The 18,155-nt window shown below is 37.0% G+C and overlaps 1 protein-coding gene across 14 annotated transcripts in view; it reads left to right on the forward strand.

The window, feature by feature from the left end:
- The window catches only part of NAV3 (neuron navigator 3), a 564,703-nt gene that overhangs the window by 518,094 nt on the left and 28,454 nt on the right, over nucleotides 1-18,155 (forward strand). For all 14 annotated transcript variants that reach the window (XM_075495976.1, XM_075495912.1, XM_075495921.1 and 11 more), the window contains 5 exons: nucleotides 381-433; nucleotides 5,298-5,321; nucleotides 7,655-7,732; nucleotides 16,266-16,349; nucleotides 17,971-18,082. In XM_075495976.1, the coding sequence (XP_075352091.1) occupies nucleotides 381-433; nucleotides 5,298-5,321; nucleotides 7,655-7,732; nucleotides 16,266-16,349; nucleotides 17,971-18,082 (351 nt within the window). The remainder of the gene's footprint in view (nucleotides 1-380; nucleotides 434-5,297; nucleotides 5,322-7,654; nucleotides 7,733-16,265; nucleotides 16,350-17,970; nucleotides 18,083-18,155) is intronic.

Genomic DNA, 18,155 nt, shown 5'->3' on the forward strand with positions numbered 1-18,155 from the left:
AAGTGTAGTCTCTTATTAAAATCAGTTTGCTCAGCTTTGGACAGGTGTATAAACAGCTCAATTTCTGGTTTCTCTAAAGAGTGTATTTATCAAGTGATTTGTTGTCAAAACAACAAAAGTGATGCTTGATTTACTGGTAATAATACTGAATCTCACTGGCTCGCTCTCCTACCTCATACAAGGAAAAAGGATTTTTTTTTTGTATAGAACAATCTTTTTAAGTGCAGGAAAAAATATCAATAGCTCTCCTATACTGAGAGCTCATAATTGTTCTTCGTGGAAGATTGGTTCTCATTTTAAGAAGATGTTTAGTTATTGAGCTACATGGGGGAAGTGTTATGCTTTCATCAATATTTCATGTTATTTTCCTTTTTTTAAAGTACATGGGTCCTCATTATCACTTGTATCCAGCACATCCTCTCTCTACTCTACGGTGAGTATTGACGTTTTAGAAAAAAGTTCTGCCTGCCTCTGTTCTTGTTCATTGTTCGTGAAACTTTCAATGCTTTGAGGTTTCGAAGGATTAAAATTGTACTGCAATAAAGCAGGAACATTTATTTTCAACTTTGGTATTACTGTCATGCTAATTTAGAATACATTATTTGTATCTTTTTATGTGATTTGCTTAGAACTGCTTAAAATCACCTAGTGTATATTTTGAAAGCTAAAAAGGAGGTAATGGTCTGGGAGTCTCTCTTTAAGGGGGGTCCTTATGCTGTCGTAGTTGATAATTTTCAGCAGTTTTGCTTATTTTCAGCTAGTTCTCTAATTCCACAATTTACAAAGTGTTTTTGTCATGTCACTGTTCGAGGAACACTTCTTGAAAAACGCAAGATTGCTTCAGGGCAAGGGAGATACAATTTGCAGTTTAAATGTCTACTGATCTTTGTTACAAATGGCAGTATTCAGATGTTATTTCCAAAGAGAGGAGTGTCTTTAAAAAATTATTAATCTTAGTTAATTAGATTAATTAGATTGAGTAATAATTGCATTCTAGCTCAAGCAGAAGTTCTGATTTTCATTTTTTTTTCTGTATTTTATTGTTTTGGTATCTTTCTTGAGATCTTCTGCGTAATTGGTTGCTTTAGTTGTTCTACTAACAGGAAATCATTCATATGGGAAGAGTTAAACGTGTTTGGACGTTCCCTTGCTGATACACAACAGTTGCTTTGCAACCTATTCCCTAACTACAATTACATGCTGTAGTAGCCCTTTTTCTGATAAGTGGGGGGCAACCCACTTTTTGCTTTCTTACCATGCATTCATGAATAGTCTGTCTCCTCTCCGTATTTTCAGGTGTTGAATAGTGTCAGCTGACATGCCGGGAATGATATGGACTTCTCTACCCAGAGCCAACACCAGTCCTTGCCTGGGAATACCGAGCCCATGCAGTCTGATGCATTTGTATCATTTTGTAGCCCTATCTCAATGCTAAACTCATGTTAGCTTGGAAAGTACGTTGCATCCATGCACAACGTCTACCACAATGGTGCCTCTCCTACTTCTGTTTAATCACAAAAAGGTCTATACAGGGGCATGTCTATAACATCAGATACACACGCATTCGGTTTGTCCAGGCCTTAGCAGCAAGTTGCAATCAATTCCAGTCCAGATCAGCCCCAAATTATTTTGGGGAAGTAGAATGTACATACAGACTGGCTGCACATAAGGTATGACTAACATTCAAAGCAAAGCTTCTCACGGTTTGGTAGTGGAAAAATCTTTACTACTATTTCCATGTCTATGAGACACTATGATCAATTTGCATAGGGAGGTGTCCAAAATTATAATTCAAGCTTTGATATCAAATTTTAGAAGAATGTTATGAAACTGATAGATGGTAAAAATCAAATTACAAAGTGACACAGGATGCTCAGTCAGTAATTCTGAAATATCTCTGCTCTGATGTTGTGTATTGTAGCAAGGGTTTACTAATACTTTCTATTTATATAACTTGCTATCATTCAAGATTACAGAGTATCTTGGAAATATTACCTAAACCCCATGTTATTAGAGAACAGTATTTTTCCTGCAAAACAAACTTTAAACTGTTTACCCAAGTTCCTATTGTAAGTCAGTGGAATATCTTCTGGAATGTCTGACTGTGAATTCACATTGCACCTAAGCCCCACTCCTTAAGTTATGGATTATGTAGACAAGATAATGGAAGTTATAGAAAAATCTGTAAAGGGCAAGAAAGGAATTAGTATGACAAAGTTACTGGGGTTGACCTTTAGGGATGATTTTTGATCAGAATTTCTTCTGCTTGATCCGTCTCATCCTGTGAAAAAAGTTTAAACTTTTGAGCAACTGATCAGAAGATGATGCACAAGTGGAGTATAGAAACATGAAAGGCTGGCAATCAGTATCACATCAGCTGAGAGCAGAGAACAACGTTTCATTGTTTGATGATATGGTGCAGTGCCCCATTTCCTCCAGAAAGGGTTAGCTTCACAGGGTTACGGCACGTATAACTTGCTTTCAGCTATTGCTAGATTCAAGGAGGAGTACAAGAGCTTTTTTACCTTACTTAAGCAGGCCAAAATCACTACACTGGAATTCCAAAGCAACTGCCTTTCCATAAGTATCTCAATCAAATATATTTATCAGATTTCTCAAGCGTTGCCTTAAGCCTTGGTGCTAGTGTTTTTCTGCAGCCTAATCACTGGAGAGATTCAGACAAAGTACTAAATAAAGATCAAGATCTTTATGTATTATTACCAAAAGATAGTTGAAAATCTTGAAGTTGTTCTCTGAAGATTGTTTCTTTGAGAATTACAATATGAGATTCAGAAGAGACATTTCATGATTTGCTGCCATTGCAATGAATAAGTCCAATGAGACAGAAGTATTTTCTGTATGTATTGGCTTTCTTCTTGATTTGCATTTGGGTTTTCAGGACTTACTTGGATAGACTGGAAATCTAGCTTGTATAGATATGCATGTAGAGAGACAAACATTTGGTTTCACAGAAAAGTATGCCATGTAAGCGGACTTAGTAGGATTGAATCCTACAATCCTACAATCCTACAATACTGTAGGATTGAAATACTGATTCAGTTTTGGCAGTGAATACATCTAGCTCCCTGAGAAGTTGAAAAAGATGTGTGGTAGTGTAAATTATGATAGGTTGTCTCCAGTTTTAATCTCCTCCTGCTCAGTAGGTGAGACACTGCAATTTGCACATATTTAGTTAATTGCTATATTTCTCGCACTGGCTCTCAGCATTAGCTACGCTTAGAATCCCTAGACTTCATTAACTGTGCTAAGCCAAGCTCAAAGGAGATCTGTAAGGACATGTCATTTGTATGTTAATATTTTAAGTCTTCAAAAAAAGAAAAAAATAAGTCTTACAAGGATGGGATGCATGGATATGATGGAGAAGTAGAGGGAGAAAAAAAATTATTTCCTTTTAGAGCCTTTTGAACCAATGGCTAAGTACTGGGTTACAATGGTGTAAGCATGAACCCTTAAGTAAAAACTGCTCAAATGTATTTGGTTGTCAGATTTTATTTTTTAAGTTGATGGTATGCCCAGAATCCTGTTCTTTCTCTTTCATTTACTTCCTCCACTGCCCACAAGAGCTGACTTGTGGGAGCCACCTCTCTGAACTCTGGGAGAGAGGCAACACTCCCTTGCACAGGGAGGGAGTCATCTGGTAACAACATGTAGCACTGCCTTCATCAGCGGGGGCCGGTGGTCTAAGGACGAAGGACCACATCTCTACATCGCTGTTTTAGGAAAAGGTCACCAACACTAAATTTGTAATTTTTTGCTTCTCTTGGCACAGTAGAATTCATAAGGGGACATGGTCTTTCTTGATCCCTTTGTGACTTTTTGTGCACTACATGTTTGAAGTACCAATAATGAGAATAGAATTTCAATTTTTTCTGTAGGCAGATCTTTTTGCGAACATAGATCAGAAAGTTAGTATCAGCATGTGTGTCACATCAGTGCTGGCAAATAAAACAACCATTATACTAAATCATTCCCATGTAGTGATGTATCAGGTATTACAGTAGTTTCAGCCAGGAGCAGTTCTAAGTGTTGCACAGGGAAATATAGCATCGCAGTCTTTTTAGTGACTGTTAACAGATAAGCATGTGTGGAAAGAGGCATTTTCTAAAAGTCTTCTCCCCCTACACCAGGTAAAGTAAGAAAACATTTCTGTAATAAATTATTAAAATTCTAACGGCACAAAAGTTGTGCTTAGTACAAGCTTAAAAAAGCAGCTATATTAATTTGTAATAACATGATACTGCCTGATGTCAGGGAATCTTCTGAGGAACTCTTACCTTGGGTTTTCTTAGCCTTTCTGGTGTTATTTAGAGCTAATTCTTCCACCCACATTTTCCTTTTACTGCTTACTTCCCTTCCAGACACTGTTAGACTGCTTCTCTGAACTTGGGTCACCTCAGATCATGGGGTGGATTGATTTTCAGTACATTAACTGATTCTTATTTTATGTTATGAAAGGGTTCCTCTCTCATGGCATGCCATTCTTTTCCATTAGAATCCCACTGAACTAAGATTTTGCTGCCCACCAAATGCCTCCTAAATTAGACTACTCCCATGCTTACAAATTTAATGACTTTCAAAGGTTTCCCTTGCAATGATTTAGTTTCTTAGCTTGTTGAAAAAGGCTGCTGAGTAAATAGCATCATTGTATGACACAATACATAACAATATGGACAATATCTAAAATTATGAAATATTATTAGCAAGTTTAAGCTGAAACTTTAACATGCCTTGATAGCCCTTAATATTTTGGTCAGTACTCTGTATGGAAGAATTTATTTTAAAATGCAAGTACCCCTCTCCCCTCACCTTCCCCCATATAGGTTTTACTGGTATGCTGCCAACTTCTTTTAGCAGGGATTAGTCTATTAGGAATATTGCTCAGTATACAGTAAAGCAAATATAGTTCCAGAGGCCATAATAATCATTAAGGTGTAAAAGATAGCTGGTAACAGACTAAGGTCCATGCAGTGACAGCATAGCAAGTTTTCTTTTGTATCTTAGAAATGTAGCTGCAGTTTCTGCAGGTCTGTTCCTGTTCTCCCTTTACCCACTCTTTCATGTTGTCAGTATGCTGGCAAACTCTTTGGGGTTTCAGCTGGAGCCTTGCCAAGTAAGTTGAAAAGAATTCCATTTATTGTTTTTACCGCATACCTTCCTTAAATGTAATGGATCCGTGAAACTATTCATTTCACTTCAGTGTAGCTGGCTTTTATTTTCTATTACTGCAATTATGTTGCAGACTGTTTCTAAGCCATTTCTTCTTTGTTTTCTTCCAGGCAGAAGAAAAGGCACATTCAGAGGTAAAAGCTTTTCTTTGTTTCTATAGCTGTGTATTGTATTTTATTTTTTTAAAATTTATTGTTTATCTGCCATGGCTAAACTGTTGAGTTGGTGGGGAAAAGACACCCTGTGTCTTTGTACCACTTTTTAAAAAGAATTGGAAAAGAGCTGATGCTGCTTCTAGTGCACTAGAAGGTGTTTCCTTAGCATTGTGCTGAAGAATGCCTCCTGGCTGAGGTTCTGAAAAGGTGAAAAAAATCAATGAGAATCGGGCTTCTGAGTGGAGGAGTTGTGATATGTCTGATTTCAGACTTAATACCACTCTGTACTGGATCTAAGGGACTGTGCAATTCTAGGTAATGTGCTGCCTTTCAGGAGAAAAATACTTCAAATGTTCGCTTTGAACTTCTCTCCCTTACATTTTGCATTATATTAAATTTCTGAAACTGACCACTTTGATGGATTTCAGAGCAACGCAGATTGATTTCAGATATAAATCAAATCTGACGTGCAAAACAGCTTCTTTCTCCTCACAGTGTATAAGAATGGGTGACAAGCCCAGGTCAGCAGCTGGATACAATTACAGCCTTTCTCAAAATGAAGTCCTGGTTGTATTAAAAGGGCATCAAGGAGTAGCAGCAATACAATGCAGCACCAAGGAGGGCACTTCCACTTCACAGAGCCACATGCCTTCCGACTCCTGTGTTTATGCTGCTCCTATTTTTACTATTCTAATAGAGAAAAAGCCAACTCGAAGTTATTTCAAGGAAGTTGAACAAATAAACATATTCTTCCTTACTTGCTGCAGTGTATTTCAATATAATTTCTACCTGAATTTTCTAAGCTCCTTTCTCTGAAAGTTAAAGCAAAGGAGCTGAAGAAGCGTGCCGTAGCTCAGTAGAGTAAATGACAATTCCTCATTTCATTGCCCTTTATATAGGGCTGTATATCGAGGTGAAACAACATTTCTTTCCTATGTATTTCTACACGATGTTTTCCCAGTATCTAGGCCTGCTCTGTGATGCTCTGGCAGGCGATGTTGAACAGCACTTCGTGAGAACTGCCTTTGTATAGTTGCAGGAATATGATGAAAGTGCAGCTTAAGCAGGAAGGTCAAATACTTGCTATTGAAAACCAAAGAGAAAACTTGGAAAAAAAAAAGTGGCAGTCCAGGGTAGAGAACAGCTCAATAATGTTTCCTTTGCTCTGAGCTAGTGTAAATGACCTAGCTATTTTTGTATCATAGATGTATAGGAACTTGTTCATTCTTAAAGCTTGTGCAATGTTCCCTTTTGGTTTTCATGGGAGTCATAAAATTAAAGTACTGCAATAGTCTTTACTAGTGAATGTTATATGCTCACTTTCCTAGGCTAGTTTTAGACATTTTACTTCTCTAGTCTGGAATAATTTCTTTTTTGTCTGAGTATGAAAGGGGTTTCAAAGTGAAACTCCATGCTGTGCTTAAGTTCATTGCAATGCCTGGAGTCCCTGTAAGATCTCAAATAGCGTTAAATGAGCTTAAAATCATGCGCGAGCTTGATGCTAGATATCTATCCTAGCTGAAATGTAAACAGATGTTTTTCTTAAGGATTCTGTTTTTCATTAAAGGATACAGAAGCCTTGAATTAAGTATATTTTCATGTCAGCAGTCACATTTAAAGCTACATGTTTTTTAAGTTGGCCAGCAAGTTTTTGAAAGATATGTAAGGTTTAAAGAGGCTGCATGTTTGAATCTCTGGGACTGTAGGAAGTATTGTGTTAGAGAAAAAAAATATATTACTGTACTTCATCTAATTTTAGACATCCATGAAGCAAAAATCTGTGTCTGAAGTAGTCATCGAAGCCTTCTCTATGCCAGGCAGAGGGGGAGTACTTTTTGGCACTTCATCTGAGTCTAATGTAGACATTTAACATATGCCGGTTGCATCACGTCTGCAGTCAGGCAAAGTGAACCTCACTCAAATTCTTTCATGTTTCGTAAACTCAGATCTCATCCAGGGCTGCTCTCCTTGATTGCACTAAGGATATGTTTGGAACTTACGGGATTTGATAAAAAAACATGACATTTACATGTGCAAACAGAGGATTGTACATATGAAGTAATTAAGCATTTGCCCATATGTGCTCCCTTAACTGGGATCCTAGCTCATACACAGGTTAAGTGCAAGAAAACAGTTGGAGCAGCACTAAGTGCCAACTTCTAATAATTTGTATTTCTGAGTAGTTCTGAGATTAAAATGTGAAACTAAGATATTGTAAATCTACTGGTGATCCCTTCAGAAAACAAAAAAAAAAAACCACAACAGAAGGAAATTGCTGAAATGCTGACAGCAGTTTTGTTTTTTTAATCTAGCAAATTCAGAAACTCCGGAGAGAGCTGGTTGCATCACAAGAAAAGGTTGCTACCCTTACATCTCAGCTTTCAGCAAATGTAAGTATCTTTGCTTGTGATTATAACCAGTATCAGCAAATACATTATCAGATTGGCTACTGGCTCTTACTCAATTCAAGTACCAACACGTGGTTTGGGAGACTTTTACTATTTATTTATTTTGGTGGGTTTCAAATTAATTATTTCATTAAGTGTCTGTATTGCCTCAGCTTCAAGCAGAATAAATCTTGTAACCAAACACAGTGGAAATAGAAATGAGGGTTTCCACACTTTGGATGTGACAACAGTCCTACCCTGTTCAGTTTCACTTTCTTCAGAATCAATTTAAAAAAAAGCCCAAAAGTAAGGACACACAACCAAAGAAAGGGCATGAATTGCAGATTCTGATAGAATTCATTGTAGTTTCCTTTCACAAAGATAAGCCCTGCAAAATACAGATAGATGTGGAGGGAAGAACAGTATATAATTGTGTATAGAATTCATATGCTGCAATAACTGTGCTGATATATAGCTAATGGAAACTGGGATATTTCACAGAGAGCCCCCTGGTGTTCCTTCCAATTGTCATACACTGGTAATATGAGTTATTGAACATGTTATCAGAAAATAATGCCAGATAGGGAATGTGAGCTACAAGCCTCTCTGGTTACTATGGTTCCAGATGAAGTTACTGGACGGTTACTGAACAATCTGTTGTATAGTGATTTTTAAATGCAATTCAGGAGATAACTGTAGTTACCATTCCCAAGGAAAGCTGAGATGCAGTTGCAAGAGAGTTTAATTTTGCATTTCAAGGAAGCAGCTTCCTGATGTCTTGGGCAACATATAGAGTGCCTTTCTTTGAAATGTAGATGTACTGAGTATTTAGATCTATAAATACTGCCATTATTTTCAAGAAATTATTTCAGTTGGTGAAGTAGTACTGTGTTCATGTTGTGGGAAAATAATCTAGCTGTGCGAAAACTACTTGTTCTCTTAGGACTGCCACATGTGAAAATGTGGAAGAGCTACTCAGCACTTTCTGCTCTGTTCAGATGGCTGCAGAGCACCTGTGGGTGTTTGTACCTCTATAGCGGTATGGGTTGCAAGTCTGTCCTGAGTTCTGAGAATGAACTAGTGAAGCAGACAATATTGGAGTCCTGCAATGTTCGTAAATTCAAAAGCTAGATTCCGGGTTGGGTTATTCATTCAGGAATTTATAGCCAGCATGCCTATCCTCAGTATGGGGTTCCATCTCTCATGTACTTTAGACACTGATCTTCATCTTTGCCAGACTGGGCAATTCTTCACTCACCCATCCTGAGAGCAACAAACTAAAACCAACACCAAGAGGTCAGAAGAGCTAAGCCAGCGTGCCTTGGGTAGTCATGTTTGCTAACAAGTCCGTTGTTCTCTGCAGGGAACTTTTCTTTCCACCAAAAACACAGGACTGCAGCAGCTCTGACTTGTGGTGGGGGGCACAGGGAGGCGGGTTGTGGCTGGGCTTGCGACACAGCAGAGTCACAGACATCCCCACATCCACTCCGAGTGCCCTGTTAACACCCACACAGCAGCAGCTGCTGTTATCCAGAAGAGTAACTTGATTCTTGCAAGTGCCTGATCTAGTGGAAGATGTCCCTGCCCACCAGGAGTTGGACTAGATCATCTTTAAAGGTCCCTCCGAGCCCATTCTGTGCATCTGAGCAGTGGTGCCACATCAGTAAGACTAAATTGTTTGCCTGTGGTGGGCCTGTGCTCAGGTGCCTGTACTAGAGCTGGTGTGGGAGCCCCTCTGATGGGGATAACTTGGGCTCTTGGTACAATACCTCACTTTCTCTATGGGCGGAAAAGCAATTTGCCCTTCCCTCTTTCCGTTAGTTCTGAACAGAAAGCACCAGCCTATTCCTTTTTGCTGATGTGTTGAAAGATGACCCTCTTTAGTCTCCATCCTTTTCCAGTCCCCCCAGCAATTCTGTAGCCTATAATACAGTAACAAGTGCACTAGGGTGAGGATGGCGGGGCATTCTCCCCCGCAGCTGAAGCAATGAGGCCACTGTTTGGTTTGTTTGGGCCAATTGCGTCCAATTTCTCCCCAGTGTTAGTTAGAAGTCATCGCCTACATCTCTGTCAGTGTTCCTTTGTGTGGAGTAAACGCCATTCAGACTGGTAACATTAATGTCTAATAACATTACCTATTCCAGACAAGTTGTCAAAGTCAGCTCCAAGTTACAATTAGATTTGGTCCATATTTCAAAGAAACTGAGTCAAAGTAGAAATGGATAGTTACTTTTTGGCTTGGTTTTCACTCATACTAATTCTGCTGCATGGGTGAGAAATAAGTTGGGTTTGATCTGCTTAACTCACGTGTTGGTTGGGGATCTGGTCCCATCTACTGCATCTGGACTTCTGAACACCTAGTAAGAATACCTATAGCTTTTCTACTGGTCTAATTGGAGGGGTAACATTTTCAACAGGACAGTTAAAAAATACATGCATGCGCATCTGGTTTTTGCCTATCCAGAAGTACCGCATTTGTAAACCTGTGTGTGCTTGTATGCGTATATATATGTGCATACACACCGTATGTTATATAAAGGTTAATTTAATCATGTTCTTTTAACTGTTTTACCCACCTTCTAATCCATCTCCATGGAGACAGTGTTTAAACTCTAAACCTATAAGCAACCCTAAAGCTGATCCTTTTAGCACACGGGGTTTTCTCTGGGGTACCAGAGAAATCTTTCCTTTTTCCAAATCCCCAACATGTGGAATTTCCCTCAAAATTAAACTTTTCAGGAGCATGAAACTTAGAGGCTTTCAAATTCTCCAGGCATGAACAAGGGCTTTAGACACCTTCATGATGAAAACAATCTTAAAAGAAAAGTAGATATTACTAGTTATTATAACTAAATATTTTTTGGGATGCTGTAATGAGATATATACTTTACAAAACCAAAAATTGAAAAGTATTTCACAAAAAGCCTGGTTCTGAATTCTTTCTCTGCTATTTCTGGTACAGAAGATGTAAAGCATTAAAAAAAACCACTTCCACATAAATCCAAAGGATCAAAAGAGATCCCTTAAAGATCTCTTTTAGTGTTAGTACTAATTCTGTTTAAGCACTTTATGTAAATAAATTCTATGTAGTATCACTTAAACATCAGGAATAAAATCCAGCCTGAAAACAGAGTGTATATACAACCTTTTCATTGTGTTATGGCCTCTGAAATTTAGTCTAATTGCAGAATTGATATTTAAATGCCAGTGATTATATACTTTTCATAAAAGTTATGAGAGTAGCTGACAAATACTTTATTTCATTTGACAAACTTATGACAGACCCGGATAGGCTTCTAATTTTCATGAACTTGTACTGTCTTAGCAATGCTTTACTTGCACATATTCATTTATCATTTATCTCCTAATCTAAGAGATATTCTTCACCAGCCCCTGTCATTTAAAGGAGAAATAGTCCTAATTACAAAAGCTGGAATTTATTCTCAGAGAAGAAATCAAACCCATGTTTTACTCTCTAAACGGATAATACTAGCGACCCTCATTTTGAGTCACGTTTGCACTCCACTAGGCTAAAACCTGAATAAGCAATACGTCTAACGCAGAAAAAAGTTTGGTCACTCTGCCTATCTTTTCTGTAGCTACATCCATCTCTGGCAGGCAGAGAACTGTATGACCAGAGTATCTTCTGCAGTGCCTTTGCTGACCAGAAAATTGCTCAGTCATTTCCGATGCCTTTGCTATAAATGCAATCATCTTAGCCTTAGTCCTAAGCTCCCCCAAATTTCCATACTTTCAGTGTCTGAAAATGGGCAGCACTTTTTTCCTCACTGTAGTCTGGAGAAGGAAACTATTAATATCCAGAAATCTTGTTCCCTCAGTTCACCTCCGGCTTGAATTTGTTGTTATCATCTCCCTTTGTAGAACTGAGCAAAAGTATTGCATACGAGTGAAAAAAAGAGCATCTTATTCATCGCATTTCAACAATATTCATGTCTGTCTTTGCTTCACCACAAAAGACTGTTGGTGCCAGTAGTACATGTGTCATTAAAGGACTGTCAGGCTGAAATTTGACCTATTTCATCAATCCTTTGCTTGATCTATTATTTTATATCAAAATCTCTCAATTGGAAGTTACAGCATTTCTCGGGCATTTTGGAAACCTCTGCTAAGACTTTTCTTACTTGGTTTCATTTATTATTCAGGTTTTGTTGGCTGGACTCAAGTACTATGCTTGATTTCAGCAGTTTATTTCATTTGATTAACCCCAAAGTGTTTTGCCTGCATATGATTAAATTCAAGCAGGGCCCAGCTGTTGTTTGGATGCTTAATTTACATTTTTTTTCTGAGATTCTGGCTTTTCCCCTGGCGCCTGTTTCGACGTTGCTGAAGGGCAAATCTCAATACTAATTAAGAAAGGGCCTGCTTTCAGTGCAGAAAGTGTCCAACCAGCAGACTTCCTACGTGACTGACAAGGGCTCAAATTCCAGCGAGCAGCCTGAACCCAGCCTGTTCAGAGGGACTTTGATCAGTGCTTTGTACTGTATAAAGCTGAAGGGTGCATGCTTGCAAACTGTAGTAGACCCAGGATGCCAGTAGAAAGCGGAGGGGGGTCACTGGCTAATACTCTTGTTTGGCCAGCTCTGAACCACTATCCTACAGCCAAACAACAAGATAATAGCAGGCGGCGAACAGAAAAGGTCACCAGATGTACAGTTGCTTCTTGCAATCAGCCCGATCCCTTCTGGCCTCTCACACCTCCTTTCAATCAGCCGTGTCAGGTGGGAGGAAATTTATTTATTTACCTTTGTTTTATAAACCCGAACACCACAGGTCGAACCGCAAAGTGTGTCAGCAGCTCGTCTTTGGATATGCCGATGTCATGTTCAGGATGGGCTGTAAACCTAAGAGCTGGGGTATTTGGGGTTTGGCTGGCTGGGATCGTTTACTAAGAAGGAAATGTTTAAAATCAAATCTGTCATCTTAGCACTGAAGTCATTCCCTGAGTATATATCTCTTTGACTATTTCCAATGGGAATTTCACATGTTAATAGAAGTCAAAATTAATCCATATGTGATGGATCTACAGATTGAGCTGTACTTCATCTGTATATCTCATATGTATGTCATGTTAAAGATGGATATATTTTGCTGTAGGCATACTTCCAGTAATGCCCAGTTACTTAACTCTAATTCCAGTATATCTATTTCCAAGTACAAATGCTGCATTCAATTGTGAAGATATATTTGTACTTCAGAATAAGTGTAATTTAAAGCACATGCAGTATTCAGGCTATTTTGTACGGTATTCAAATTATGTATGCCATGAATGAAATTACTGAATCTAACGCAGAGATTTCTAAGGTGTGAGGGATTGGCTGTAACTTTAAAAAAAAGTTCTATTGCTAAATATTTTTACAAGAATGAAAGAATGGATGCCTTTGGATAAAGTAAGTAGAATCCTCAGAAACCGAGGATTACCAATCCAATCAAAATCATATACCAAATTTATAAGTGTAAAAGAAGTTTCTAATTAGAATTTTTAATTTCTCATGAGCATTTTTAAAGTCACAGTTACTTCTTTCTACTTGTTTCAGTTGTTTTCTTTTCTTAATTATTTTGCATTTCACTATTTAAATGCAAAGTCTGATCTTAAATGGGAATATATACAAACATATGTTTTATGCATACTTCCACACACATATAAATATACTGATAATCTAGCCTTTTTCAAAATAACTTTTCTTATTTTGTTGCATAGTATTTCTTTTGGGAAAAATCTGCATAAGATTTCAGCAAGCAGGAGTTCCCTAGACTGCTGAATAAATAAACATTTGCTACCATGGGGAAAGGCAGCACAGTTTCTTACTCTGAATATAAAATTAATAATTTGTATTTCATAGAAGAGTATTCTGTTGTAATAAACATTTAAAGTAATGAACAATGTGATTGAAGGGGTTTTTTTGAATACTTTTCAGTTGATGGGCCTTTGAATTATTTTTATTATTAGCAAATCAAGACCTGATAGTCTTTATCCCAAATGAGTTAGGAAGGATCCATCATCTTGATCCAATTACAGTTATGCTGCAAAAATTTTAGTGTGCTACTCCAAGAAGGTAATGTATTCTATCACAGGCTGAATTTTAGTAAGAATCCATAGTTGTGACATGGCTGTCTTTCTCTAAAAACTATCAGACAATAAGCTAATAGTTTCAGTGACCTTTGATGACATTTTTAATGACGCTTTTTAGTTTTAATTTTTCCTATGAGTTCCTTAATTTTTCCTATAAATTCCTTGTGGTATATTCATGTACAATATAAGCTGAAGTTGCAGCTATGGAATAGGAAAATACTTTGCACAAATATGCATAGTTAGGTACCAAAGAACTGTAGTTATCGCAGTCTAATTGTGAGAAACAGAAAAAAGCAATGCATAATTAAGCAAATGATTCCTCTTTTCAAGCCCTCAATCCCCATTGTTATTCTCATGTTAAAACAGAACCACAGGCCATCAGCAAAGCCATAGATTTTTTTATGAGGCAGGGAACAGAGAGCTCCATTAGTTTCCTGTTAAACACATGTAATGAAGAGACATTTGGCCATAATTCTGTGGTAGTGCATCTACTTTGTCTCTGATTGTGTTCTGGGTCAGTGGTCATCATCTCTGGAATTAAAACACCATAAATTAGTCTGGATATTTTTAATATGAAGCTAATTATTAAAGTGAACAGTAAGTTTAAAAACTAGTTACTTTTCTCTTCTCAGAGGAACAGAGTAGCGAAAACAACCGAAGGCTAATTTCCAAGCTAGCTAGAATAAATTTATATCAATTGACAGGTTTCAGAGGTGCATTTGACACATGTTCCCTGTTCATTTTATTTAAACTTATGACTTCAAGAATATAGCCTAAGTTATAAATGTTACAATAGGAATATACACAATTACTAATTAAACTTTAAGAAATTGCAGATGTATCTAGTTCCATGTTTCTCAAAAGTTAGTCCCTGGGGTATGTATCCTTTACCAAAAGAATTATCCCTAAGGCATCCCTGCAGATGCAGAAAGCAGGTGGATTGACCACTATCCCCATAATAACTAAATAAATTATTTGCTAATAACATAATTTACAAGGAGTAAACTTGTAATAAGTTTAATAAGTATAGTAATAAAATAAGGAGTTTACAAGATACTGAAATGTTTATAGCAATCCGAAATGATTGACAAAGCACAAAAGCCACTTATCAGTATAACAGCTCTGGAGACACATAAGTGGGCCACTGTTCTATATATGATAATCTTTTTTTATTTGAGGAATAATACACAGAGCAATGTGGCAAGAAGCTCTTTTCCTTCTCCTAAAGTGCATAACAGAATCCTTTTTGGGGTATGTCTATGTCTGATTATACCTCGGATTCAGTACAACCACATACATTTGAACAATTTCAATGATGCTTGTACAAGCATGCAAATCTGTAACTGAAAAATTTGCCAGGTACTGTGTGTGCCTGTACTGCTATAATAAAAAATAAATTTTCTCAGTTAGGAAGCTCAGTTAATCCATTTGTGCATATAAATATGTTGTTTGTGAGTTATATTTCCACATGTATTGTAGTGCCTATGTTTGAAAACTTTGACTGTTACCACTTTTGAGATGGTAAAGGGAAAGTAAGTATTTCCTTCTGCTTTTACTATTTGATGTTGTGAGAGGAATGGGTGGAATTTCATGGAATTTCCTAAAAATTAAATTCTTACTTTCCCTTGGCTGTACAAGCTGGCTTAGCTTGCTGGTTTCTTTATGACCACTTGCCCTTCTTTGCCTACAAAGCTCGATGCCAGTTAGAACCAATGAAGAGTTGATGTATTATTTGTATAAATTTTGCTTGCATAGAGTAGAGGGTGAATGTTGTTAGAAAATAAAATGAAGCTTTAATTTTTTAAAATCTTTTAATCAGTTTCAACTTTATTGCTTTTCTTATTGAGAAGTAGGACTTACAATTTTCAAGACTTTTATATATACATTTGCACACATATAAATATTATATTTTATATAAGTTTTTTATTACTTTTACACACACAACACAGACACATATATAATCAATATAAGATGAATAGACAAAGTAATGACCTTTTATAAAACTAACTGATATTTTTTGTTTGATTCTCAGGATTCCTCTGGAGTATTTTATTTGTGAGGTTAAAACTTACCTTTTAAGATAAAGTACTTGAATTCCTGTGTTGAAGTGTTCAGTAATTGAAAATAATTGTTCCTGGACTTCTCTTTGAGAGCAGACTTCTTTTGGCAAATATATGGGTAAACTCAAAGCAGGGCATTAAATCCATAATTCGTTTCCAGGCAGAGATACCTGAGCTAATCTCCTCGGGGGGCTAAAGAAGCCTGAGGAACACTGGGCTCACTTGGCTGCTTCACCTACCCAAGTTAGCTCAGTCTGAGTTTAAAACTGATAGAAAAGAGCTGGAGAAGATGAGCTTGGAGGAAAAAAATACTTTTAAAAACCAAAGAGATGTGGGAAAATTGTCCCATTGTCACAACGAATGTTGTCTTCTGTTTCTTTCACAGGCTCATCTAGTAGCAGCTTTCGAAAAAAGCTTGGGAAATATGACCGGCCGATTGCAAAGTCTAACAATGACAGCTGAACAAAAGGTATGTTTACCAAAGCAGATGCTTTAATGTGGAAAACAGTCAGCAGATTATATTACAGTTTTGTTTAAGAAACACTGAAAGGAAACATGGAGAGCTGTGACAATAAGACAGACAGATCTTTCTTTAATGGCCACTGCGATTAAATCTTCATAAAGGTCCAGGAGAATTAAACTGGGCAGCATCAGGTTTACGCAGACAATATCATAGAATAGTTTGAAGATAAAATCTTTCGTTTCCAGATTTTAATTAAAACATATGCGACTCTAGGTTTAATCCGTACTGAAAGATCCTGTAACAAAGACTGATCGTAACCTGCTGGAGTGCTTGATTCCAGCCTGCTAGTGTTCTCAGAATAATACAATTATGGGAAGGGAAGAACTTTAAGTAGAGAAAAATGACTCCATTCAGAGAGTTAATGCAGGGTAGGTATCCTATTCATGAGTAAACAGTTTTGGTTTTCACTGTGCTGTTTTGACTATTGGGGAAAAAAATCTAAACCTGATAGGTAGTAAATTTAATGTGAGCCTTGGTACCAAGCTCAGGATTAAGAGGCTGCTTAGCACCTTCCAGGATTGAACGTCTGCAGCTTTCTGCCCTTACTAATTTTGAACAGCATCCTATAAACAGAAAGGCCTCGCTGAGCCAAACTGTGAAAGAAATTGTATATCAGTGAGCTATTAGTCACCACTGGAGTTAGTGTAGCTGTCTATAAAAATAACATTTCACAGTCTGGTTGAGGACCAACAGATGAAATATGGTGAGACTCATTGTGAACTGGACAGAAAATATTTGTATTGCTTGCTTTTTTTCATCTTAAGCAAAAAAACACAATGGAATTTTCTTAAAACCCAAACTTCTGACTATTTTACAAAGCATAATTTCCCTCAGAAGGTTTTCTTTCCAGAAGAGGTTAAACAGTGACATTGAAACAGATCATCTCCAAACTTCTTTCCCAAAAATTTGGAACATGTTCTTTTCCTTCTCTTCTTTTCTTTACTGTTGAGGTTAAATTCCTTTAATCCTTATTATATAAATGCAGGCTGGAAGGATAGGTTTAATGCAGCAGTAATAAAAGCTATTTTTTAATTAAAATTGGCTGTGCATCCTAATACAGAATTTCCTGCACTCAAGTGGAGTAATTTTACTTCAACTTGCTATTGCTATTGCAGTTGCTATTAAACAGGGTTTTTTTAATTGAATTATTATTCAACAAGTTAAATCTTTTGAAGAATACACAAATTGAGGTTGAGATTCATCCATTAAACAGTAGCCTGAAATACTAAAGGATGTAATTCAAATGGTTTTATTGTCTTTCGCAATAAAATTGTTGGGTTTCTCTTAACTTTATAATGAATATTCAATTGAGACCCTTTTTAGATTAGTCTTTGTTAAAAATGTTTTGTTCTCCTTAAAAATAGCATGATCGCTTTATACAGAATAAACAAAAGAATATGTTAGCTGAGTTTAATATCTTTGGAGAGAAAATATGCATTCTACTTAGTTATTGCCCTTATGTTCTCATGAACTTCGGTTTGATCACTATTATCTCGTCATTTTTTTTAGCTTAGACAAACATTGTTCTTGTGCCATATAGTTTGAGCTCTCTTTGCTCTTCCCACAGGAATCTGAGCTTATAGAGCTAAGGGAAACCATTGAAATGCTGAAAGCCCAGAATTCTGCTGCACAAGCTGCTATTCAAGGAGCCTTGAACGGTCCCGATCATACCCACAAAGGTATGTTTTCGTCACTATTAAAATAAATGCAGAGTTTCTCCCCAGAAAAAAAGCTAAGTCACTACTTTTCTGT

This window comes from Mycteria americana, chromosome 1 (genome assembly GCF_035582795.1).
Source record: "Mycteria americana isolate JAX WOST 10 ecotype Jacksonville Zoo and Gardens chromosome 1, USCA_MyAme_1.0, whole genome shotgun sequence".
Taxonomy (NCBI): Eukaryota; Metazoa; Chordata; class Aves; order Ciconiiformes; family Ciconiidae; genus Mycteria; species Mycteria americana.